The 25,675-nt window shown below is 44.8% G+C and overlaps 1 protein-coding gene across 1 annotated transcript in view; it reads left to right on the top strand.

Annotated features, from left to right (window-relative positions):
• The first annotated feature begins 1,967 nt into the window (after positions 1 to 1,967).
• LOC118400975 (cystic fibrosis transmembrane conductance regulator) overlaps positions 1,968 to 25,675 on the top strand; it is a 44,931-nt gene continuing 21,223 nt past the window's right edge. Inside the window, exons 1-11 of the mRNA XM_035798038.2 lie at positions 1,968 to 2,278; positions 3,025 to 3,135; positions 4,828 to 4,939; positions 5,967 to 6,182; positions 6,488 to 6,577; positions 8,552 to 8,715; positions 9,820 to 9,945; positions 21,052 to 21,169; positions 23,303 to 23,431; positions 24,528 to 24,620; positions 25,244 to 25,420. Of these exons, the coding sequence (XP_035653931.2) occupies positions 2,226 to 2,278; positions 3,025 to 3,135; positions 4,828 to 4,939; positions 5,967 to 6,182; positions 6,488 to 6,577; positions 8,552 to 8,715; positions 9,820 to 9,945; positions 21,052 to 21,169; positions 23,303 to 23,431; positions 24,528 to 24,620; positions 25,244 to 25,420 (1,389 nt within the window). The 5' untranslated portion in view covers positions 1,968 to 2,225. The remainder of the gene's footprint in view (positions 2,279 to 3,024; positions 3,136 to 4,827; positions 4,940 to 5,966; positions 6,183 to 6,487; positions 6,578 to 8,551; positions 8,716 to 9,819; positions 9,946 to 21,051; positions 21,170 to 23,302; positions 23,432 to 24,527; positions 24,621 to 25,243; positions 25,421 to 25,675) is intronic.

Here is a 25,675-nt window from a genome sequence, read left to right on the forward strand (position 1 = left end):
TCGGGAAGCAAGTACAGGGAGTGAATAATTTAATTAATAAATAAAAGAACATGGACGAAACAAGAACCACGAGCAGCGTACAGACATGAAACAATAACGCCTGGGGAAGGAACCAAAGCGAATGACAGATATAGGGAAGGTGAGTCTGGTGAGGCGCTTGTACGCGTAACGATGGTGACAGGTGTGCATAATAATGCGCAGCCTGGTGACCTAGAGCGCCGGAGAGGGAGTATATGTAAGAATGGAGTTGTGAGGGCGAGCGGTTTGCTGATGTCAACGTTGTGAACAGAGTGCCCCGTGGTGGCAGTGGGGTTATGGTATGGGCAGGCATAAACTACGGACAATGAACACAATTACATTTTATCGGTGGCAATTTGAATGCACAGCGATACCGTGATGAGATCCTGATCCTGTCATTCATCCGCCGCCATCACCCCATTTCACAAGGATCTATACATAATTCCTGGAAGCTGAAAATGTACGACCCCGTGTCACAAGGATCTGTACATAATTCCTGGAAGCTGAAAATGTCCCAGTTCTTAGATTGCCTACATACTGACCAGACATGTCACCCATTGAGCATTTGTTGGTGCTCTGAATCGATGTGTACGACAGCGTGTTCCACCTCCCGCCAATATCGAGAAACTTCGCACACCCATTGAAGACGACTGGGACAACATTCCACAGGCCACAATCAACAGTCTGATCAACTCTATGCGAAGGAGATGTGTATCCCAGCATGAAGCAAATGTTGGTCACACGAGATACTGTCTGGTTTTCTGATCAAAGCCCCTACCTTTTTTTGTAAGGTATCTGTGACCAACAGATGCATATCTGTATTCCAAGTCATGTAAAATCCATAGATTAGGGCCTATTGAATTTATTTCAATTTACTGATTTACTCAAATGAACTGTAACTCAGTAAAATCTTTGAAATAGTTACATGTTGCGTTTATATTTTTGTTCAGTATATATTCTGCCATGAAGAGCACATATTCAACTTAATAAAAAACATGTTTTCACCATCTCAAGAGGTTAATTAAAATGTTTTTTTTAAACTATAGTAAGTGCCTATTAAGTGCCAAATAAAGTAACAGGGTTATTATTTTACATAATGAGTTGACTATTAGAGGTTCAATTTTTCTTTTGAATTTTCTTTGTTTTAATGAATAGTTTCACCATATTAAAACGAGAGTTCAGGTCACATAACAGGGTTGACATTAAAATGAGGGAAAGTTTTTTTTAACCTTTTTATTAATCACTAATCACATGAAATAAATAATAATTGTCAGAAATGACCTTGTCAAAGCAACGAAATAATTAGAGCTGTGCAATGATAGTGAAAACTTGGAGGAGAACGCCTGGAGAGGAGTGCCCAGAGGGACATGTCAAAACGCGGAATTTCACAAATGTCTTTATTCATATAAAAAAAACTGATTCATTTCATTTTCCAAGTGGTCTATATTAAAGTGCACATAATTTAATATAACAGCCTTTTAAAATGCAATATTGATGCACAATTTCTACATAAAATAAAAAAGGACGCAAAAGGGCTCATTTCATGGAACAGACCAGAAGATGTCAGGACAGTAGCTTACTTTTTCTTTAATATTCTCCAGACTAACTCCATCATCTAGTCTTATTCTGATACATTTCTTGGAGCCCAGGTGATGTAACTGGGTTTTCTGAAGGACATATTCATTCTAACACATGAATGAGATCACATACCCTTTTGATTCAAATAAATTGACATAATTGCAGAAGATGTGATTTCTTTGAAACCTGCCAGCTAAAAATTGGTGCGCCATTATAGATGTAGTAGTTTATGTCTCCGCAAATTGGGTTGCTACAATATGCAACCCGTGTACGTTTTTGAAGAGGCTTGTCAGTATGGTAATGACGCACTCCGGGATGTTTGGAGAGTCCATAAAGGATTCTCTCTCGCTAACCAACGTGTTATCATTGTCGGGATCGAGGCAAGGACAAGACAGCTCATTTGCTGCGGTCTGTGTGTTGTGTGTTCTGCGTTGTATTGTTAGTTGTTTGGATAGTGGTCGCAGCTCCGGCTTGGAGACAATTTCACACCAGTGACATCACCTCTGCTCGTCGCATTTATACAGTCGGCACAAGCTGGGACAGTCAGAACAGAACTAGCGGTCATCCACGAGAAAAGGGGAAGCGATAGGACACAGGTGCAGTGAAATAAAACTGGCGGTGCTCTTAGGATGCAGAAGTCACCCGTGGAAGATGCAAACTTCCTCTCCAAATATGTATTCTGGTAAGGAATGATATGTTTTCTTCATATATGTCGTAAATAAACACTTTAATGGTTTCCCAGAGGCTGTTGCCAGATATGGAGAGCGCATTGGTGAAAGGGGACAGAGTCAGTTTTCCAGCAAGTCAGGTCACAGGAATCGTATTATTTTTCAATATTCACTTTTAGTAGATTCTTGTAAATGCTAAAAACGAAAGTGCAAATATGCTCCAAGGACCGTTTCTGTGTGTTTTGCTCGGAGATGAAATTCCAGCAGCTCTTTGCGCTCCATCTTTCAATTGTGATATGTTTGTATGAAATGAGTCAATGATATTGAACATCTCTCGTCGTTTGAAATGCATGTATAGTGTATATGTATAATGTCATGTAGGCTACAACACTCACCACACGCGTCCTGTCATGGAAAAAGCCCATGCCATCCCAAAACGCATTATGTCACAGATTTAGGATTGCTTTAAAAAACTTTTTTTTTTTTTTTTTTACAAATTATGCAGCTATCTAAATTGTAGACCTCGGCCTAATTCTCATGCTACATGCATGCTGCTGATATAATGCTGTATGATTTTGCCACCCTATATGACTGCATGGGCGTTTGGTTAATACAATGTATTAAGTTCTTGAGTAGGCTTATCTGTGCTCAACTTCAGGAGAGATTGGTCTACAGGTAGGTACCTCAGAAGTAGGCTATTATATTCCATACTTTTCCACCAACCAAACCTCCCATACCCATCCATTCTGTTGTTTTGCAGGTGGATATCTCCACTGTTGAGGAAGGGCTTCAGGAAGAAGTTGGATTTGACCGATGTTTACAAAGCACCGTCGTTTGATCTGGCGGACAATCTTTCTGAACGACTAGAAAGGTTGGTCAAATCAGCCAAAGAGTCTCCCTTTATGAACATTCAAGGCATGTTGAACACACCTGTGCGTCCTCGGAAGTTACTCAATTCTAAATGACTTTCTTTTTTTTCTTCATTACGCACACACGTTCGCACACACCGTGCTGTGCTTTGATTAACTATTTTAACTCCTGTCCACATTTGATTCCAGCCATTTCAATGATACGGAACACAAACACATAAAGAACTGGAAATTCTAGATGACCCACGCTAACCTAAAATATGGGATGGCCTTTGGTTGGAGGGGGGCAGACAAACATAAACTTTGGCATGTCCCAAACAAACACACCGGGAGGTGGGGTGGGGCAGGCTGGGCCCTCTCTGTACTGTCCTCTCTCTCTCTCTCCCTCTCTCTCTCACTCTCTCTCTCTCTCCCTCTCGCTCACTCTCACTCTCTCTTTCTTTCGCTCTCTCTTCTCTCAATCTCTATGCACTTTTCCTATTTTTCAATCTCATTCTCTTTCTCTCATTCCTCTCACCACTCTCTTTCTCTCTCTAATTAATCCGGTCAATTTCTCCTCTCAATCTCTCTGGCCCTCTCTCTCTGTCTCTCTCCCCTTTCCCTTCACGGTATGTCCTTTCTGCTCTGTCCCCGTTCTGTGATGTGTGTAAATGTCACGCCTTTGAAAGGATTGTAGAAAGAAAAAAGGGAAGGATCTTAGGCCACCTGTTATATGCCACGCGTGTTTTTTGTCCCCGAAACAAAATAAACACAACCATGTCCCATGCTGGGCCACTATGGGGTGAAGGTAGGGACAGTGGCACAGTAAAGTGTGCCAGCAGCCCTTTAAATAGGTGTGAAAGTCGACCTTTGAAAGGGCCAGATCTATCACATCTATCATTTACATTTACATTACATACATTTAAGTCATTTAGCAGACGCTCTTATCCAGAGCGACTTACAAATTGGTGCATTCACCTTATGACATCCAGTGGAACAGCCACTTTACAATAGTGCATCTAAATATTTTAAGGGGGGTGAGAAGGATTACTTTATCCTATCCTAGGTATTCCTTAAAGAGGTGGGGTTTCAGGTGTCTCCGGAAGGTGGTGATTGACTCCGCTGTCCTGGCGTCGTGAGGGAGTTTGTTCCACCATTGGGGGGCCAGAGCAGCGAACAGTTTTGACTGGGCTGAGCGGGAGCTGTACTTCCTCAGTGGTAGGGAGGCGAGCAGGCCAGAGGTGGATGAACGCAGTGCCCTTGTTTGGGTGTAGGGCCTGATCAGAGCCTGGAGGTACTGAGGTGCCGTTCCCCTCACAGCTCCGTAGGCAAGCACCATGGTCTTGTAGCGGATGCGAGCTTCAACTGGAAGCCAGTGGAGAGAGCGGAGGAGCGGGGTGACGTGATCATGTGCAATCACACATTCTCTTACCCTCTCTCTGTCCCTGTCTCTCTCTCTCTCTCTCTCTCTCTCTCTCTCATCACCTTTTTTTTCTCCCCTCTCTGCCTTTTCCCCTCCCTCCGCTCTCTTTTTCTCACAAATTCTCACATTTCTCTCTTACCTCTTTCTCTCCCTCATTCGTCAAGGTCTCTGCACTCCGTTTAACAAGTCAGCCAAAGTGCCCAGGTTATACACCAGGGCCCTGAACAATGTGTGTGTGTGTGTGTTTTTTCCATATAGATTCTAACTTCTCCTCTCTGTTTTCCTGGTGTAGAGAATGGGACCGAGAAGTGTCATCGGCCAAGAAGAAGCCTCGGCTCTTGCGGGCGCTCTCCCGTTGTTTCCTCTGGCCTTTTGTGTTCTACGGAATCCTGCTGTACTTTGGGGTGAGTCCATCTCTCCACGTGAAGCACAGGTGTCCAACGGTTGCAGTTAGTTAAAAAGAAAATGTGTTGCTCTAGTTTAGCTAACCCACATTAGTCAAACTCTATATAAAACCGAATAACGATCTATTTGATCGGGTGTCGTAGAGCTTGGCTAGAGCGAAAGCCTGCACACATTGTGGGCTCGCCACAACCGGAGTCGGCCACGATTGGTATAAAGGCCTGCATACTTTATTACTACGATACCAGGTGATGAACAACCTTGTATTTAAAATGTGGGTTGCCATTTGGGTCTTATTATAGTGTTATTTTGCCCCTTTGAAGTGCATCTGTCTATCATACAGGATCTCTCATATGAGTACAGATCATATATTGTGACCACAGAGGTGTTATACCATTGATAGGGTTGTGTGTGCAGTCAATTCCATTTCAATTCAGGAAGGAAATGGACGTTCCAATTCTAGAATTAAAAAAAACGGGATCATTTGTCAATGGGGAGTTTCAGTTTTTCATTCAACACATGAACTGAGTTCAACTTCACTTTGTTGAATTGGAGGGAATTGGAACTGGAATGGAACTGACCTCAACCCAACCCAGGCTAGCTGTTAGCCTGTTCTGTCCTGTACCTGTGTGGTACTTACTAGTGAATTAGCGGCATGACCATAGTATGCAGAAGAAGCATGTTTCACTGCCGTGTGAGTATCCCAGTTTCCTCCGCTCGGTGAGGAAGTTTGACGTCAGCAGCAGGTCTTGCGTAACCTGGTGGTGTGAGGTGATCCCCATGGAACCTTCTAGGAATGCCCATCAGTTCAGGGTTTATGGGAGATTAAGAGCAGAGGTATCAAGGTATATCATTAAGATCATGACGTCAAAGTGCCACCAAATTCAGTTTTGTAGGGCAACCTTTTCCCCCCGCACCCCTCCCCCATACTGTATACGTTTTTCATTATACAGGCTACTTCAGATTTTCAGGAACACACTGATCATTATAGCATGACAGATGTATATATTTTTCTCTCTTTTCTTCCAGGAGGCGTCGAAGACAGTGCAGCCCCAGCTCCTGGGTCGTATCATTGCCTCGTTCGACCCCTTTCATGCCCCGGAGCGGGAGCAGGGCTACTACCTGGCCCTGGGTCTCGGTCTTCTCTTCATCACTCGCTTCCTGCTCCTGCAGCCAGCCATCTTTGGGCTGCACCACCTGGGCATGCAGATACGCATCGCTCTCTTCAGCCTCATCTATAAGAAGGTATGTGTGGGAGGGGAAAGTGGTGTGTGTGGGAGGGGGAAGTGGTGTGTGTGGGAGGGGGAAGTGGTGTGTGTCGGGAGGAAGTGGTGTGTGTGAGGAGGAAGTGGTGAGTGTTTGTGTGCATCTGACATGCCACCACCTAGGCATGCATGCAGATCCACACCACCCTCTTCAGTGTAGCCACTCTCTGGTGTGAGGGTCAGCTATGTAGCTGCTACAGCCTCTTAGTGTCACACAGCAGCCTCTCCTGTGTCACGTTTTTAACCCTTTGTGTCAGTCCTAACCCCTGACCTTCAACCCCCAAGACTCTGAAGCTGTCCAGCCGGGTCCTGGACAAGATCAGCACAGGTCAGCTAGTCAGCCTGATGTCAGCCCACCTCAACAAGCTGGATGAGGTAAGAACCACCCAACTCATCTGCTGTACTAACCCTAACCTCAACAATATGGATGAGAACTAAGGACCCAAATAATTTACTTACACTGAACAAAATAATAAAAACGCAGCATGTGACAATTTCAAAGGCTGAGTTACAGTTCATAAAAGGAAATCAGTCCATTTAAATCAATTCATAAATTCCTAATCTATGGATTTCACATGTCTGGGAATACAGATGGTCACAGATACCTTTTAAAAATAAAGGTAGGAGTGGGGATCAGAAAACTGGTCAGTATCTGGTGTGACCAACATTTGCCTCATGCAGCACGACACATCTCATTCTGTAGATTTGATCAGGCTGTTCATTTTATCCTGTGGAATGTTGTCCCACTCCTCTTCAATGGATGTGCGAAGTTACTGGATATTGGGTGGAACCGGAACACGCTGTCGTACACGTCGATTCAGAGCATCTCAAACATGCTCAATGAGTGACATGTCTGGTGGTAGGCCATGGTAGAACTGGGAAATGTTCACCTTCCAGGAATTGTGTACAGATCCTTGTGAAATGGGGCTGTGCATTATCATTCTGAAACATGAGGTGATGGCTGCGGAAGAATGACACGACAATGGCCCTCAGGATCTCGTCACGGTATCTCTGTGCATTCAAATTGCCATTGATAAAATGCAATTGAGTTTGTTGTCCATAGCTTATGCCTGCCCATACCATAACCCCACTGCCACCATTGGGCACTCTGTTCACAACGTTGACATCAGCAAACCGCTCTCCCCTGTACATCTGTCCTGTACAGTTGAATCCGTGATTCATCTGTGAAGAGCACACTTCTCCAGTGTGCCAGTGGCCATCCAAGGTGAGCATTTGCCCACTGAAGTCGATTACAACGCTGAACTTCAGTCAGGTCAAGACCCTGGTGAATACGACGAGCACGTAGATAAGCTTCCCTGAGACGGTATCTGGCAGTTTGTGCAGAAATTCTTCGGTTGTGCAAAGCCAAGTTACATCAGCTGTACGTGTAGCTGGTCTCAGATGATCCCACAGGTGAAGAAGCCAGATGTGGAGGTCCTGGGCTGGCGTGGTTACAAGGGGTCTGCGGTTGTGAGGCTGGTTGGACGTATTGCCAAATTCTCTAAAATGACTTTGGAAGGGGCTTATAGTAGAGAATTTAACATTAAATTCACTGGCAACAGCTCTGGTGGACATTCCTGCAGTCAGCATGCCAATTGAACGCTTCCTCAAAACTTGAGACATCTGTGGCATTGTTCAACAAAACTGCACATTTTAGAGTGGCCATTATTGTCCCCAGCACAAGGTGCACCTGTTTAATGATCATGCTGTTTAATCAGCTTCTTGATATGCCACAACTGTCAGTTGGACGTATTATCTTGGAAAAGGAGAAATGCTCACTAACAGGGATGTAAACCTTTTGTGCGTATGGAACATTTCTGGGATCTTTTATTTCAGCTCATGAAACATGGGACCAACACTTTGCATGTTGCGTTGATACACTGAACAAAAATATAAACATAACAGGTAAAGTGTTGGTCCCAGGTTTCATGAGCTGCAATAAAAAGTCCCAGAAATGTTCTATACACACAAAAAAGCTTATTTCTCAAAAAAATTTTGCTCACAAATGTGTTTACATCCCTGTCAGTGAGCATCTCTCCTTTGCCAAGACAATCCATCCACCTGACAGGCATGGCAGGGTAAATACATTTGAATTCAATCCCATTTTGACCGCATTCCTTTTGATTGAAACAAAACTCTCCATACATGTTCACCCATGGAAGAAGTGCTCAGAAAGGGACTCTTTGGACCTGAATGCCAAACACATTCAGGAGTTTACCCAATGTGCATAACCCACCATACCGTGAGACATCCATGTCTTCGTCACCGTTGAGTTTGATATCACTTAAAAGCTTTTACAAACAGTATTGTGTTGCTGCATCTCTCTTCATACATTCATGTGTGTTGCAGAGCCTTGGCCTGGCCCACTTTGTGTGGATCACCCCTCTGCAGTGTATCCTGTGTGTGGGTTTGATCTGGGAACTGATCGAGGTGAATGGTTTCTGTGCCCTGGCTGCCCTCACCCTCCTGGGTATCGTACAGGCCTGCCTCTCACAGAAGATGGGGCCTCACAGGTAGGTACTGGACTAACATTCTCCCACTAGTAAGCAACATTGCATCGTTAAATGCGCATCAATTGACACAAAATAGCTAAGAAACGTGTAATCAATATGGCGGATTACTCACCTTTGATATTGGACACGCAGATAACAGAAAGAAACGGATAAATGCTGACAAGGTTTTTCCCCCACTGCCTGGAAAGTCTTCTTCTTCGGTGGAGTTTAATGGCGGTTGGCATCCAATATATTGCATTAGCGCCACCCAACTGAACTACAATACACATCCATTCAACTTTGTGATACAAAATGGGAAAAGGGCAAACGACCTTATTCCACTACTTTAACCCGATCTGACCCTACCCCAAGCCAAGACCAGTGTGGACCGGACACTACCACTCAACACGCCCTGTAACTCTTCTGAAGTCAAATCTCGTACCCCCAAGTACTTCCCTGCAGCTGCCGCCACAACATCTATTGTCTGTGACTTACGTTCCACCTCTGCGGTACAATTGATATCCATGGCTATTGAATGCTAAGAAGCCAACCTTACTGAAACATATATCACTCATTGGCCTGTCCCTCTGTTCTGGCACAGATCTACTATTTACAGGGATCCTCTCAGAATCCCTCACCCTTGATCGACCTTCCTCTGCTTTCTTCACTGCCTCAGCATACAATATCTTCTGCACTACTCTGACCCTGGCCACCTCAACTTGCCCCCCTCACACCGGACACCTCTGATCCCCAGCAACATGGGCACCCCTACAGTTGACAACTGTTCACACCAAAACTACACCTTCCTCTGTCCCACATGTCCTCCTTCACACTTCCCACATCTTGGAATCTCCCTCCTACACACTGTTGTGACATGCCCATAAACGTGACATCTATAACACCACAGTGTATTCGGCACAAAACCCTTTTTCCCCAGGAATAAATCTGGTTAATTAACATGCAGACCCATCAAGTTTGGATGTTTATCCTCAGCCATCTCACTGAACTTGGAAATGAATTGTATCATCTGGTGTGTGTGTGTACGTACGTGTCTTATTCTGTGTTTGTGTGATTGTGTGTGTGTGTGTGTTTGTGTGTGTGTGTGGGGGGGGGTCCTATAATCAGGCAGAAAAGAGCAGGGATGATCAGTCGTCGCCTGGCTCTGACCTCAGAGATAGTAGAGAACATCCACTCAGTGAAGGCCTACGGCTGGGAGGAGGTGATGGAGACCATCATCAAGAACATCAGACAGTAAGACACACACACAAATCCTCCATAACCTAACTACAACCTAATACTGTACATCGGGGGTGTCATACTCCACGGCGGGCCGAGTGTCTGCAGGTTTTTGTTTTTTCCATTAAATTAAGACCTAGACAACCAGGTGAGGAGAGTTCCTTACTAGTTGGTGACGTTAATTCATCAATCGAATACAAGGGTTGATGAAAACTTGCAGACACGTGGCCCTCTGTGGAATGAGTTTGACAAGTGCTGTACATCAACAGAGCCAAGTGACCTAACGAGCAATTTTTAAGGCAATTCAGCAAACACGACTCCATTGGCCCCATGTTGGTATTCAGTGGGCAATGTGGGCACTGGCTAGCCTACACCAGCCCGACACAGGCTACCCAACAACAAGCCCAACACAGGCTAGCCCACACCATTACTGAGTGTGTCATTCCAGTTTTGGTGTTCTAAATAGTAATTAAATAAATTCCTCTTGGGCATCCTAGATGGGGCCACAGTATTAGCGTGCATTGGGCTCACATTTGTGTCACTTTACAATAAATGTCGAGGGTCTTATACAGGTGACAGGATGGTCGATGCTTGACTGCCGTTTGACAAATAAAAATAATCTAGCGCTTTTGTCCATAATAATCTCATTAAACAGGCTCTACCCGCACGGTATCTGAGAGATGTTGACTAAAGGGCATGTGCCAATACCAAAGTGGGCACACTCGCTATATAACCAGTGTTGATTTTAGAATGTAAATCTTGGTGGGGCAAACGGTAAAACAAATGTGCAATACATGCCAGTAAAGCCACTAAAAAACAAAACACAACACAATATTAAACAGTACATTAATTGCACTTTGAATTGCACATAAAGCTGTCCCAACTGCAGAGCTTTCTTTTCAGCAACATGGAGTGAATCCTTACCACTATTAAACCTGGCTATCAGCATAGCGAAATAGTTCATCTGGCAGCTAAACAGTTCATTCAGCCTCATTTACTGGCTTTTTAAAAAACATAGCTGATTTGGCTGACTTGCTTTGACAAATGTGGTTTCTACTTACAAATGAGATGTACAAACTATGGCATAAGGGAGCGATGGGCGGAATAAGAGGCAATCCGTAATTTTGATTAAGACATTAATGAGAAAGCTAAGACAGACTTTGTCAATATTCAGTTGAAATCGGAAGTTTACATACACCTTAGCCAAATACATTCAAACTATTAAAGTATTAAACTACCACTATAATTATTTATTTCAGCTTTTATTTCTTTCATCACATTCCCAGTGGGTCAAAAGTTTACATACGGTCATGGCCAAAACCTTTGAGAATGACACAAATATTAATTCTCACAGTCTGCTGCCTCAGTTTGTATGATGGCAATTTGCATAAACTCCAGAATGTTATGAAGAGTGATCAGATGAATTGCAATTAAGTGCCAAGTCCCTCTTTGCAAAGCAAACAAACTGAATCCACAAAAACATTTCCACTGCATTTCAGCCCTGCCACAAAATCATGTCAGTGATTCTCTCGTTAACACAGGTGTGAGTGTTGACGAGAACAAGGCTGGAGATCACTCTTACATTTACATTACATTTAAGTCAGTTAGCAGACGCTCTTATCCAGAGCGACTTACAAATTGGTGCATTCACCTTATGACATCCAGTGGAACAGTCACTTTACAATAGTGCATCTAAATCTTAAAGGGGGGGGGTGAGAAGGATTACTTATCCTATCCTAGGTATTCCTTAAAGAGGTGGGGTTTCAGGTGACTCCGGAAGGTGGTGATTGACTCCGCTGTCCTGGCGTCGTGAGGGAGTTTGTTCCACCATTGGGGGGCCAGAGCAGCGAACAGTTTTGACTGGGCTGAGCGGGAACTGTACTTCCTCAGTGGTAGGGAACAGGCCAGAGGTGGATGAACGCAGTGCCCTTGTTTGGGTGTAGGGCCTGATCAGAGCCTGGAGGTACTGAGGTGCCGTTCCCCTCACAGCTCCGTAGGCAAGCACCATGGTCTTGTAGCGGATGCGAGCTTCAACTGGAAGCCAGTGGAGAGAGCGGAGGAGCGGGGTGACGTGAGAGAACTTGGGAAGGTTGAACACCAGACGGGCTGCGGCGTTCTGGATGAGTTGTAGGGGTTTAATGGCACAGGCAGGAGCCCAGCCAACAGCGAGTTGCAGTAATCCAGACGGGAGATGACAAGTGCCTGGATTAGGACCTGCGCCGTTTCCTGTGTGAGGCAGGGTCGTACTCTGCGGATGTTGTAAGCATGAACCTACAGGAATGTTAGTTGAGAACGACAGGGTATTGTCAGGATCACGCCAAGGTTCTTAGCGCTCTGGGAGGAGGACACAATGGAGTTGTCAACCGTGATGGCGAATCATGGATTTCCCCGGGAGGAAGAGCAGCTCAGTCTTGCCGAGGTTCAGCTTGAGGTGGTGATCCGTCATCCACACTGATATGTCTGCCAGACATGCAGAGATGCGATTCGCCACCTGGTCATCAGAAGGGGAAAGGAGAAGATTAATTGTGTGTCGTCTGCATAGCAATGATAGGAGAGACCATGTGAGGTTATGACAGTGCCAAGTGACTTGGTGTATAGCGAGAATAGGAGAGGGCCTAGAACAGAGCCCTGGGGGACACCAGTGGTGAGAGCGCGTGGTGAGGAGACAGATTCTCGCCACGCCACCTGGTAGGAGCGACCTGTCAGGTAGGACGCAATCCAAGCGTGGGCCGCGCCGGAGATGCCCAACTCGGAGAGGGTGGAGAGGAGGATCTGATGGTTCACAGTATCGAAGGCAGCCGATAGGTCACTCTGTCATGCTGATTGAGTTCGAATAACAGACTGTAAGCTTCAAAAGTAGGGTGGTGCTTGGAATCATTGTTCTTCCTCTGTCAACCATGGTTACCTGCATGGAAACACATGCCGTCATCATTGCTTTGCACAAAAAGGGCTTCACAGGCAAGGATATCGCTGGCAGTAAGATTGCACCATTTATCGGATCATCAAGACCTTCAAGGAGAGCGGTTCAATTATTGTGAAGGCTTCAGGGTGCCCAAGAAAGTCCAGCAAGCGCCAGGACCGTCTCCTAAAGTTGATTCAGCTGCGGGATCGGGGCACCACCAGTACAGAGTTTGCTCAGGAATGGCAGCAGGCAGGTGTGAGTGCATCTGCACGTACAGTGAGGCGATGTAATAGGTCTGGGTGTAGCTGGTGCAGAGGAGTCAGGCGCAGGACAGCAGAGATGAGTAATACACGTAATTTTACTCAAGACTTACAAATACAAGTAATTATGTAAGAATGGGCTGCCACCAGTCAGAATGTGGCCCAGAAGTTAATTGATAGCATGCCAGGGCAGATTGCAGAGGTCTTGAAAAAGAAGGATCAACACTGCAAATATAGACTTTTTGCATCAACTTCATGTAATTGTCAATAAAAGCCTTTGACACTTATGAAATGATTGTAATTATACTTCAGTATTCCATAGTAACATCTGACAAAAATATCTAAAGACACTGAAGCAGCAAACTTTGTGGAAATTAATATTTGTGTCATTCTCAAAACTTTTGGCCACGACTGTACACTCAATTAGTATTTGGTAGCAATGCCTTTAAATTGTTTAACTTGGGTAAAATGTTTAGGGTAGCCTTACACAAGCTTCCCACAATAGGTTCAGTGAATTTTGGCCCATTCCTACTGACCAAGCTGGTGTAACTGAGTCAGGTTTCTAGGCCTCCTTGCTCGCACATGCTTTTTCAGTTCTGCCCACAAATTATCTATAGGATTGAGGCCAGGGCTTTGTGTTTGTCACTCCAATACCTTGACTTTGTTGTCCTTAAGCCATTTTGCCACAACTTTGGAAGTATGCTTGGGGTCATTGTCCATTTGGAAGACCCATTTGCGACCAAGCTTTAACTTGCTGACTGATGTCTTGAGATGTTGCTTTAATATATCCACATAATTTCCCCCCCTCATGATGCTATCTATTTTGTGACATGCACCAGTCCCTCCTACAGCAAAGCACCCCACAATATGATGCTGCTACCACTGTGCTTCATGGTTGGGATCAAATCAAATCTAATCAAATTTATTTATATAGCCCTTCGTACATCAGCTGATATCTCAAAGTGCTGTACAGAAACCCAGCCTAAAACCCCAAACAGCAAGCAATGCAGGTGTAGGGATGGTGTTCTTCAGCTTGCAAGTCTCCCCCTTTCTCCTCAAAACATAACGATGGTCATTATGGCCCAACGGTTATATTTCTGTTTTATCAGACCAGAGCACATTTATCCAAAAAGTACGATCTTTGTCCCCATGTGGAGTTGCTAACCGTAGACTGGCTTTTTTATGGCGGTTTTTGAGCAGTGGCTTCTTCATTGCTGAGAGGCCTTTCAGGTTATGTCAATATAGGCCTCGTTTTACTGTGGATATAGATACTTTTGTACCGGTTTCCTCCAACATCTTCACAAGGTCCTTTGCTGTTGTTCTGGGATTGATTAGCACTTTTCGCACCAAAGTACGTTCATCTCTAGGAGACAGAATGCGTCACCTTCCTGAGCGGTATGACGGCTGTGTGGCCCCATGGTGTTTATACTTGCGTACTATTGTTTATACAAATGAACGTGGTACCTTCAGGTATTTGTAAATTGCTCCCACGGATTAACCAGACTTGTGGAGGTCTACAGTTCTTTTTCTGAGGTCTTTTCCCATGATGTCAAGCAAAGAGGCACTGAGTTTGAAGGTAGGCCTTGAAATACATCCACAGGTACACCTCCAAATGACTCAAATGGTCTCAATTAGCCTATCAGAAGCTTCTAAAGCCATGACATAATTTTCTAGAATTTTCCATTAAAGGCACAGTCAACTTAGTGTATGTAAACTTCTTATCCACTGCATTGTGAAACAATGAATTTTAAGTGAAATAATCTATCTGTAAACAATTGTTGGAAAAATGACTTTTGTCATGCACAAAGTAGATGTCCTAACCGACTTGCCAAAACTATAGTTTGTTGACAAGAAATTTGTGGAGTGAAAACAAGGAAAACAAGTTTTAATGACTCCAACCTAAGTGCATGTAAACTTCCGACTTCAACTGTAACTATTTGTTCAGCACTTTTTAAATTAACAGAATTCAGAACACGTGCCGTTCTTACAGTATTCTCCCTGTACACCAAGTCAGAACCATAGGATGAATAAAGGGTGCATATAAGCAGACAATGAAAGCTCTTACAATATTTTATGATTACATTTCACTAAAACAGTCTATAGACTTCCTGTGCACCACCAAGTCAGAACAGTAGGTGTGAGGGTGAAAGGGACCAAATGATTAGGGTGATGCACATGGGCTACTAACAGCTTACTACACAACATACACTTAGTATTACTTTCTTAGCTACAGTATACATATCTCCCTGGCATATTACTTAATTTATGCAACAGCATACAATACATTTTTGAACTCACCCTTTTGTGGTGCTCACTTGAACAGGAAGGTGGTGCAGCGGTCCTTCGTTGGCAAATTGTGTCATCAAACTTTGTCCTAAAAATCTGTCATTCTCTGGATTTATTGTGTTTTCAAGACAACTGGGAACTACGAAAAAACCATTTTGAATCATGATGTCAGTGATCTTCAGGTCAGATCTCTAGAAAGAGGCCCGAGGTTACGATTTGGAAATCCGAGTTGGATGTCCATTAAAAATGTATTTTCCCAGTCAGAGCTGGTTGTTTTATGAGTTCCCAGTTGTCTTGAACTTACTGAAGTCTGAGATTTCCCAGTTCCGAGTTTCCATTTGTTTTGAACGCAGCAGAAGTCATGGTGGCTTAACAACATGGCCAATGTATTGAACATTTTCTGGCCCACGGTGTTGCATGTGAATGTTCATCATTTTAAGCTGGGAAAAGATACCTTTAAACTGTATGGATGGACTCTGGTAAAGACGAGAAGCAGGTACAGGGAGTGAACATTTAATGAAAACGGACATAGGACAGCATCTGGACATAAACACATAACAACATTAATGCTGACATAGGGAACAAACAGGGGAGCAGACAGTTATAAACGGGGCAATCAACAAAGGGAAGGAGTCCAGGGGAGTCCAATGAGCGCTGCTGCACGTAATGATGGTAACAGGTATGCGTAATGAAATGCACCCTCGAGCGTCCGAGAGGAAGAGCGGGAGCAGGCGTGTCATAAACCCAGACTTGGACCACACACCACAAAAAAGGGATTGCTTTGTAACGCTTGCATGTAGCCACTGACTACTTCCAAGCCACTCAATGTTGAATTTGCGATTTCTAACTTGTTGTGTAATGTTTATGTCCAACGGCCGATGAGCATCGATACCTTTTAATAATTTATCTTCATATGACAAGGATTGAAAAGGATTTGCTAGTAGATGTCACGCTGTAATAATAATAATACACTGGACAAGACCGTAAAACAAGTGCACAGTAACACATAGCATGGAAGCCTATACAACAGCACAGGTGCACACAAGACCAACGGACATGCTAACAATAACCGACAAGGACAATGAGGAACAGAGGGCACACATATCAAATCAAATCAAGCTGTATTTGTCACATGCGCCGAATACAACAGGTGAAGGAAGACCTTACCGTGAAGTGCTTACTTACAAGCCCTTTAACCAAAATACCTAAAAAAAAGTATGAGTTTCAAGAGCAGCAGTAAATAACAATAGCTGGGTTATATGCAGGGGGTACCGGTACAGACGCAATATGGGGGAACCGGTGTCGAGGTAATTGAGGTAATATGTACATGTAGGTAGAGTTATTAACGTGACTATGCATAGATAATAACAGAGAGTAGCAGCAGTGTAGAAAAGGGGGATGTGGCAATGCAAATAGTCTGAGTATCCATTTGATTAGCTGTTCAGGAGTCTTATGGCTTGGGGGTGGAAGCTGTTTAGAAGCCTCATGGACCTAGACTTGGTGCTCCCATAATGCTTGTCGTGCGGTAACAGAGAAAACAGTCTATGACTTGGGTGGCTGGAGGCTTTCATAATTTTTAGGGCCTTCCTCTGAAACCACCTGGAATAGAGGTCGTGGATGGCAGGGAGCTTGGCCCCGATGATGTACTGGGTCGTACGTACTACCTTCTGTAGTGCCTTGCGGTCGGAGGCCGATCTGTCAGGATGCTCTAAATGTTGTAGCTGTAAAACCTTTTGAGGATCTGAGGACCCATGCCAAATCTTTTCAGTCCCCTGAGGGGGAATAGGTTTTGTTGTGCCATCTTCATGACTGTCTTGGTGTGCTTGAACCATGTTAGTTTGTTGGTGATGTGGACGCCAAGGAACTTGAAGCTCTCAACCTGTCCCACTACAGCCCCTTCGATGCTCAGTCCTCTTTTTCCTGTAGTCCACAATCATCTCCTTTGTCTTGATCACATTGAGCGAGAGGTTGGCACCACACCGCCAGGTCCTGACCTCCTCCCTATAGGCTGGCTCATCGTTGTCTGTGTTGTGTCATCAGCAAACTTAATGATGGTGTTGGAGTCGTGCCTGGTCATGCAGTCATGAGTGAACAGGGAGCACAGAAGGGGACTGAGCACGCACCCCTGAGGGGCCCCCGTGTTGAAGATCAGAGTGGCCGATGTGTTGTTACCTACCCTTACCACCTGGGGCGGTCCGTCAGGAAGTCCAGGATCCAGTTTCAGAGGGAGGTGTTTAGGTGTTGAACACTGAACACTGGCATGGAATGCAATAGAGATTGCATCATCTGTGCATCTGTTGGTGCAGTATGAAAATTGGAGTTGGTCTAGGGTTTCTGGGATAATGCTGTTGATGTGAGACATGACCATTCTTTCAAAGCACTTCCTGGTTACAGATCTGAGTGCTACGGATCGGTAGTCATTTAGGCAGGTTACCTTAGTTTTCTTGGCACAGGAACTATGGAGGTCTGCTTGAAACATGTTGGTATTACAGACTCAGACAGGGACAGGTTGAAAATGTCAATGAAGACACTTGCCAGTAAGTAAGCATATGCTCAGAGTACACATCCTGGTAATCCATCTGGCCTTGTGAATGTTGACCTGCTTAAAGGTCTTACTCGGCTGCGGAGAGTGTGATCACACAGTCATCCGAAACAGCTGATGCTGTCATGCATGTTTCAATGTTACTTGTCTCGAACCTCGTATTTGGTTCATCTGGTAGGCTTGTGGCACTGGGCAGCTCTTGGCTGTGCTTCCCTTTGTAGTCTGTAATAGTTTGCAAGCCGATTCGATCTTAGTAATGTACTGTATTGACGCTTTGCCTGTTCGATGGTTTGTCTGAGGGCATAGCGGAATTCCTTATAAGCTTCCGGGTTAGAGTCCCGCTCCTTGAAAGTGTCAGCTCTACCCTTTAGCTCAGTGTGAATGTTGCCTGTAATCCATGGCTTCTGGTTGGGGTATGTACACACAGTCACTGTGGGGATGACGTCCTCAATGCACTTATTGATAAAGTCAGTGACTGATGTGGTGTACTCCTCAATGCCATCAGAAGAATCCTGGAACATATTCCAGTCTGTGCAAGCAAAACTGTCCTGTAGTTTAGCATCTGCTTCATCTGACCACTTTTTTATAGACCGAGTCACTGGTGCTTCCTGCTTTAATTTTAGCTTGTAAGCAGGAATTAGGAGGATAGAATTCTGGTCGGATTTGCCAAATGGAGTGAGAGGGACAGCTTTGTACACATTTCTCTGTGTGGAGTAAAGGTGGTCTAGAAAACCTTGAGACTTCCTTAGATATCGTGCACCAGCTGTTGTTCACGTATATACATAGGCCCCCGCCCCGTGTCTTACCAGAGGCTTCTGTTCTATCAGTCCGTGGTTAGTGGGAATGAATCCAGTTCAGTGACGCCTAGAGTGCTGGTGACGTAGACCTCCGGAGCTGAACGGAATGAGCTGCAGTACCGGGGGAATCCGTGACATTAGATTATCAACGTGATTCCTGATGATGACTGCTTGTCTAGCTTGCAGTCCAATCAAAGCTACGGTAGATATAATGTGATTTGATGTAATTTTATCTGTGGCCAATGACCTTGAGCCTTCATGGATGGGCACCTATTTTTATTTATTCAATTGTTTTGCATTTTACCCCTATTTCGTGATATCCAATTGCAATCCAATTACTATCTTGTCTCATCGCTGCAACTCCCCAATGGGCTCGGGATAGGCAAAGGGGAAGTCACACATCCTCCGAAACATGACCCAACAAACCGCGCTTCTTAACCCACGTCCACTTAACCCTGAAGCCAGCTGTACCAATGTGTCAGAGGGAACACCGTTCAACTGATGACCGAAGTCAGCCTTCAGGCGCCCGGCCCACCACAAGGAGTCGCTAGAGTGAGATGAGCCAAGTAAAGCCCCCCCGGCCAAACCCTCCCCTAACCCGGACGACGATTTGTCAATTGTGCGCCACCCAATGTAACTCCCGGTCACAGCCGGTTGTGACACAGCCTGGGATCGAATCCGGGCACTGTGATGCAGTGCCTTAGACCACTGCACCACTCGGGAGGCCAGATGGACACTTCTAATGTAAATCTATGGCAGCACCCAAGGGGGCTGCAAGGCCCTCCCCTGCCCACCCTCCCTTCAGCAAATCAGATCACGACTCTATTCTGCTCCTCCTTTTCTATAGACAGAAACTCAAACTGTAAGTACCCGTGCTAAGGTAATATTCAACGCTGGTCTGACCAATCGGAATTAATGCTTCAAGATTGTTTCGATCACGCGACTGGGATATGTTCTGGGTCGCCTCTGAGAATAACATTGATGTATACACGGACATAGTGACTGAGTTCATCAGGAGGTGTATAGGGGATGTTGTTCCCACTGTGACTATTAAAAACTACCCAGACCAGAAACCGTGCATAGATGGCAGCATTCGTGCAAAACTGAAAGTGTGAACCACCACATTTAACCACGGCAAGGTGACTGGGAATAATGGTCAAATACAAACAGTGTGTTTAATTTGATATGGCAATCTCTCCCTTCAGATTTTGCAGTGACGTAGTATTCCCAAGAGTGACAGAACACTGAGCCAATCACAACGCAACTAGAGAAGCTTACCAACCCCTACACTCTGTATTTTCTGCTTAAACACATTTTGTAGCTGCCTTATTCAAGAAAACAAAAAAAGACCATGTTTATATGCGGCTTTATTAACTCAATACATTTTTTGCTACATTACTGGTAAGGCAGATTTCACTGAGCAGATGAGCAAAAGCGCATTGGCCCAATATTGGCACCCTACTCGGGACCCATATTTTAGCATGCATTGAGCCCACATTTTGTTTGCTGGTAACATTCCGAGAACTATGGGGAAAGTGGTCATGCTTTGACTCTAACACAGGGATGGGCAACTCCAGTCCTCGGGTACCAGAGTGGTGTCACATCTTTTCACCATCCCTAGCAAACACAGCTGATTAAACCAATTTCATTCTAAACTGAAGATCATGTTTAATTCATTATTTGAGTCATGTGTGTTAACTGGGGCTGGGGCAAAAGTGTGACACCAGTCAGGCACCTGAGGACTGGAGTTGCCCATCCCTTCTCTAACTCTAATACTCTGAGGTGAAAGGTCATGGTAGGAACACTATCCCATCCACCAGAGATCTTCTGGGAATCAAAAACTGTTAGCTGGGATAGATGACCTGTGACTCTCATTAATAAACAAGATTCCCATCAAGATATTTTCACTTCAATTCCATTAAATATGAGCCGAAGCTCAAAGGGAGGATTAATTGCCGTCTATGATCATGACACATGACATTCACAAACAAAGCCAATCAGAGAAACACTCCTGCATTGTGTAGTCTAGTCAATCATTGAGTCAATTGCCAATGTTTAATCCCTGTCTGATTTGGGTGAATTGGGCCTAAATACATAATTGGATTCCCCTGTTGATGTCTGTCCACCTATTGGCGCCTCTGCGTCAAGACCTTTGACAAGGCGTCTTGTGAACTTGGCTTCCTTGTCTAGTCCAAATTTGGAGTAAACTATGTTTTTTCAATGAGAAAACCGAATAATTCAAATGAATTAGAAAATGATTTAAAATACAAACGTAAGAGAGGTTACGTAATAGGAAGTATTATATAAAATGAATCCCCCACCTACCTCTTACAGGGATGAGATGTCATTGACGCGGAAGATTGGTTCTCTGCGTTACTTCTACAGCGCCTCCTACTTCTTCTCTGCCATCCTGGTCATCGTGTCAGCCATTGTGCCACACGCCCTCAGCAAGGTACTTTTCCCACTGGCCTTTGTATATTTATATCCATTTTTAATTTACTCGGGATGTTTTTTATGTGGTGAGTATTTGTATTGTTTGTTTTTTACTATGACAAAGTACGACCAATGAATTTCCACTTGGTGATTAATAAAGGAAGTGCACCATTTTCACATACACTGCATTCGGAAAGTATTCCCACATTTTGTTAGATTAAAGCCTTGTTCTAAAATTGATTTTAAAAAATTATCAACCTACACACAATAGCCCATGACGACAAAGCAAAAACTGGTTTTATATTTATTTTGCAAAAAATATATATAAATCAAAAGACCCTTTAACTCAGTACTTTGTTGAAGCGCCTTTGGCAGCGATTACAGCTTTAATCGATTACAGCCTTGAGTCTTCTTGGGTATGACTCTACAAGCTTGGCACACCTGCATTTGGGGATTTTCTCCCATTCATCTCTGCAGATACTCTCAAGCTCAGTCAGGTTGGATGGGGAGCGTCCACTCAAGGACATTCAGAGACTTGTCCCGAAGCCACTCCTGCGTTGTCTTGTCTATGTGCTTAGGATCGTTGTCCTGTTGGAAGGTTAACCTTCGCCCCAGTCTGAGTTCCTGAGTGCTCTGGAGCAGGTATTCAACAAGGATCTCTCTGTAGGGCTTCCCAAGTGGCGCAGCGGTCTAAAGCACTGCATCACAGTGCTTGAGGCATCACTACAGATCTGGGTTCAATCCCGAGCTGTCACATACCTGACTGTGACCGGGAGACCCAAGAGGCGATGCACAATTGGCCCAGCGCCGTCCGAGTTAGAGGGGGGTTTGGCCGGCCCGGGATGTCCTTGTCCCATCACACTCTAGCAACTCCTGTGGCGGGCTGGGCGCATGCACACTGACACAGTCGCCAGGTGTATGGTGTTTCCTCCGACACATTGGTGCGGCTGGCTTCCGGTTAAGTGAGCAGTATGTCAAGAAACAGAGAGGCTTGGAAGGGTTGTGTTTCGCAGGACGCATGGCTCTCGAATCTCGCCTCTCCCGAGTCCGTACGGGAGATGCAGCGATGGGGCAAGGCTTTAACTACCAATTGGGGAGAAAAAGGGTAAAATAATAATGGGTGTAAATAATAATTTTTTAAAAGTATCTCTCTGTACTTTGCTCCGTTCCTCTTTGCCTCGATCCTGACTAGTCTCCCAGTCCCTGCCGCTGAAAAACATCCCCACAGCATAATGCGGCCACCACCGTGCTTCACCGAAGGGATGGTGCCAGGTTTCCTTCAGACGTGATACTTGGCATTCAGGCCAAAGAGTTCAATTTTGTTTCCATCAGACCAGAGAATCTTGTTTCTCATGGTCTGAATCCTTTAGGTGCCTTTTGGCAAACTCTAAGCAGGCTGTCATGTGCCTTCTACTGTGGAGTGGCATCCATCTGACCACCACTTTGCAGAGATGGTTTTCATTCTGTTCATCTCCACAGAGGTAAAGGCACCTGATTGATTGCTGGACCAGCTGCAGAAGAGTGGTTTTCCATTTAAGAATGGAAGGTTCTCTCATCTCCACAGATTTTTTTTGTACTCTGGATCTGTGCCTCACGCAGTGACCATGGACAATTCCTTCTACCTCATGGCTTGGGTTTTGCTCTGACATTCACTGTCAACTTTGGGACCTTATATAGACAGGTGTGCCTTTCCAAATCATGTCCCGTCAATTGAATGTACTACAGGTGTAACGTTTGTCGTCGGAAGGAGACCAAGGTGCAGCGTGGTAGGCGTACATTATTTTATTTAAATGTTCCACCAAGAAAGAAAAAACAATAAACAATACCATGAACGAAAAGCTTCGTCGTGCAAACTACATGCACTCAAACAAAGACAAGATCCCACACTGAAGGAGGGAAAAAGGGCTGCCTAAGTATGATCCCCAATCAGAGACAATGAAAGACAGCTGCCTCTGATTGGGAACCACACTCGGCCAAACACATAGAAATAGAGTTTAACATTGAGGTTAATCTCTGACATTGTGGTGGACATTGAGGTTAAACTTTGACATTGTGCTGGACATTGAGGTTAAACTCTGACATTGAGGTTAGAAATCTATGGAATTCTCCCAATGGGGATTAATAAAGTCCAATCTCAATCTGATCTCTACAGGGCATTATCCTGAGGCGGATCTTCACCACTGCCTCCTACTGCATGGTGCTCCGTATGACCCTCACCAGACAGCTGCCCGGCTCCATACAGATGTGGTACGACACGCTGGCGCTGGTCACAAAGATAGAGGTGAGGCGGATTCGTGTACATGGGTATGGGAGAAAATGAGGGAGTGGGAAATGGGGGAAGGACAGGGGGAGGTGAGAAGGATGGATGGGATTTGAAGGTTCATCTAGATGTGGTACAGTACACTGGAACTTTGAGTCATTGTCAAATTGGGCATTTTGCTTGGGTGAAGTCTGGTTGAGGGCTGTAATGGTTGGGATTGGGGGGAAACTAAATGAAGACGTTAGATGGAGTTGGGTTGGAGGAGCACCTGTTATAGTTATTGATACTGTATATAGTGTACATTTGCCTGTGGAATGTACAGACTTGTCAAGAGGAAGTGGAGGGGAGAGGAGTGCTTGTTAACATAGGTTGATGATAACTCTGGTTTTGTTAATGAGCTATTTTTATTTACATCTGGTGGTTATGTAAGTTACGTTATATTTTTAATTTTGTTGACATCATTTCTAAAGAAGACACGAGAATTGGCTTACACAAACACACCCGCATACCCACACCAGACCTGGGTTCACATACATGAGTATTTGAGTACATGATTATTTGGACTCATCTTCTCAGTCCAACATCTGGAATCCAAAACCTTCCCAGCCCAACTGCACCCCAAGACACACACATGCCCTTCACACCGCCTTGCCGTAAAGGCACATCAAGGAATAGACAGAGAGACAGACACACATGTCATCCTCAGCCAAAAAGGCCATCACAGTACAGTTGTTGTGTCAATCTTAGCAGTAATTCCTCTCGGTCTTCAGTCTTTATACTGCACAGGACACTACAGTCGGACAACACATGCTTTGCGTTCGTCTTACACTACTGTTTATATTTATACCCAGAATAAGGGTGTGTGTGTGTGTGTGTGTGTGTGTGTGTGTGTGTGTGTGTGTGTGTGTGTGTGTGTGTGTGTGTGTGTGTGTGTGTGTGTGTGTGTGTGTGTGTGTGTGTGTGTGTGTGTGTGTGTGTGTGTGTGTGTGTGTGTGTGTGCACGTGTGTGTGTGTGCACGTGTGTGTGTGCACGTGTGTGTGTGCATGTGTGTGAATGTGTGTGTATTGACCTGACTTGTTGTTGCCAAGATAACGTTCTTGTTTTGTTATCCTGTAGGAGTACCTCTGCAAAGAGGAGTACAAAGTATTGGAGTACAACCTGACCACCACTGAGATAGAGTTGGTGAATGTGACCGCCTCCTGGGATGAAGTACGTGTGTGTGCGTGCGAGCGTGCGTGCGTGCAGGTGTATGTATGCATTCTATTCTTCCTGAGAATGATCCTACTACTATCTAGGAAAAAGGCAATTCATTACCACAGAGTAACATTATCAGTTTGAAATGTCACAGGCAGTGTATTTCATTTTATGGATACGTTTTATGACCATCCCAAGTAGGCAGAAAATCATTTGTGTTCAGACACTGTGCACTAATTTAGATAAGCAACAGCTGATGGATTAGGGGGCAATAATGACATTTGAGTAATATACTGGCAATAGTCTCCTATTTCTCAGTGATTCCCAGAATATTGAAAATGTTCTCGGGCCGGATGGCTGACGCATTTCAGCGTAAAGCCTTCATCATAGCATTTTCTCACCAGTCTGTTTTCCATTTTATGCCCAATTAGTATTCCTATTACAGCCAGAAATGTATGCATGTGAGCTCACTTTTTCAAACAAGCTGGTCTAGTCATATTGTATGAGAGAAAATTCAATGTAATATCACTCACTCACTCACTCACTCACTCACTCACTCACTCACTCACTCACTCACTCACTCTCTCTAACTCTACCCCCGTCTCTCTTTCACACCCTACTCTCTTCCCCCTCTCCAGGGTATTGGGGAGCTCTTTGAGAAAATTAAGCAGGAGAACAAGGCTAACGGCCACCCTAACGGTGACGCGGGGTTGTTCTTCACAAACCTGTATGTCACACCCGTCCTCAAGAACATCAGCCTGTACCTGGAGAAGGGACAGATGCTGGCCGTGGCTGGATCCACCGGCTCTGGGAAGGTACCACTACCACTCACTGTTTATTTGAATTGGCAGGAACAATGTACATGAATCAACATTTCTGTAAATGTGCCAACTGCAGTCCCTGTAACGTCCCTGCTACGCTACAGCCATCGGGCGTCCGGCTTTGCCATTGGCCATCAGCCATTGAGGGAACGCTTACTTTTAAGTCGGCGAAAGCTACTGCTTGAGTTGGTCGCCTCCAATGGCAGCGTCCAAAAGCTCAAGATTCGCAGAGGTTCAATTCCTGAGTGC

This window comes from Oncorhynchus keta, chromosome 22 (assembly GCF_023373465.1).
Source record: "Oncorhynchus keta strain PuntledgeMale-10-30-2019 chromosome 22, Oket_V2, whole genome shotgun sequence".
Lineage (NCBI taxonomy): Eukaryota > Metazoa > Chordata > Actinopteri > Salmoniformes > Salmonidae > Oncorhynchus > Oncorhynchus keta.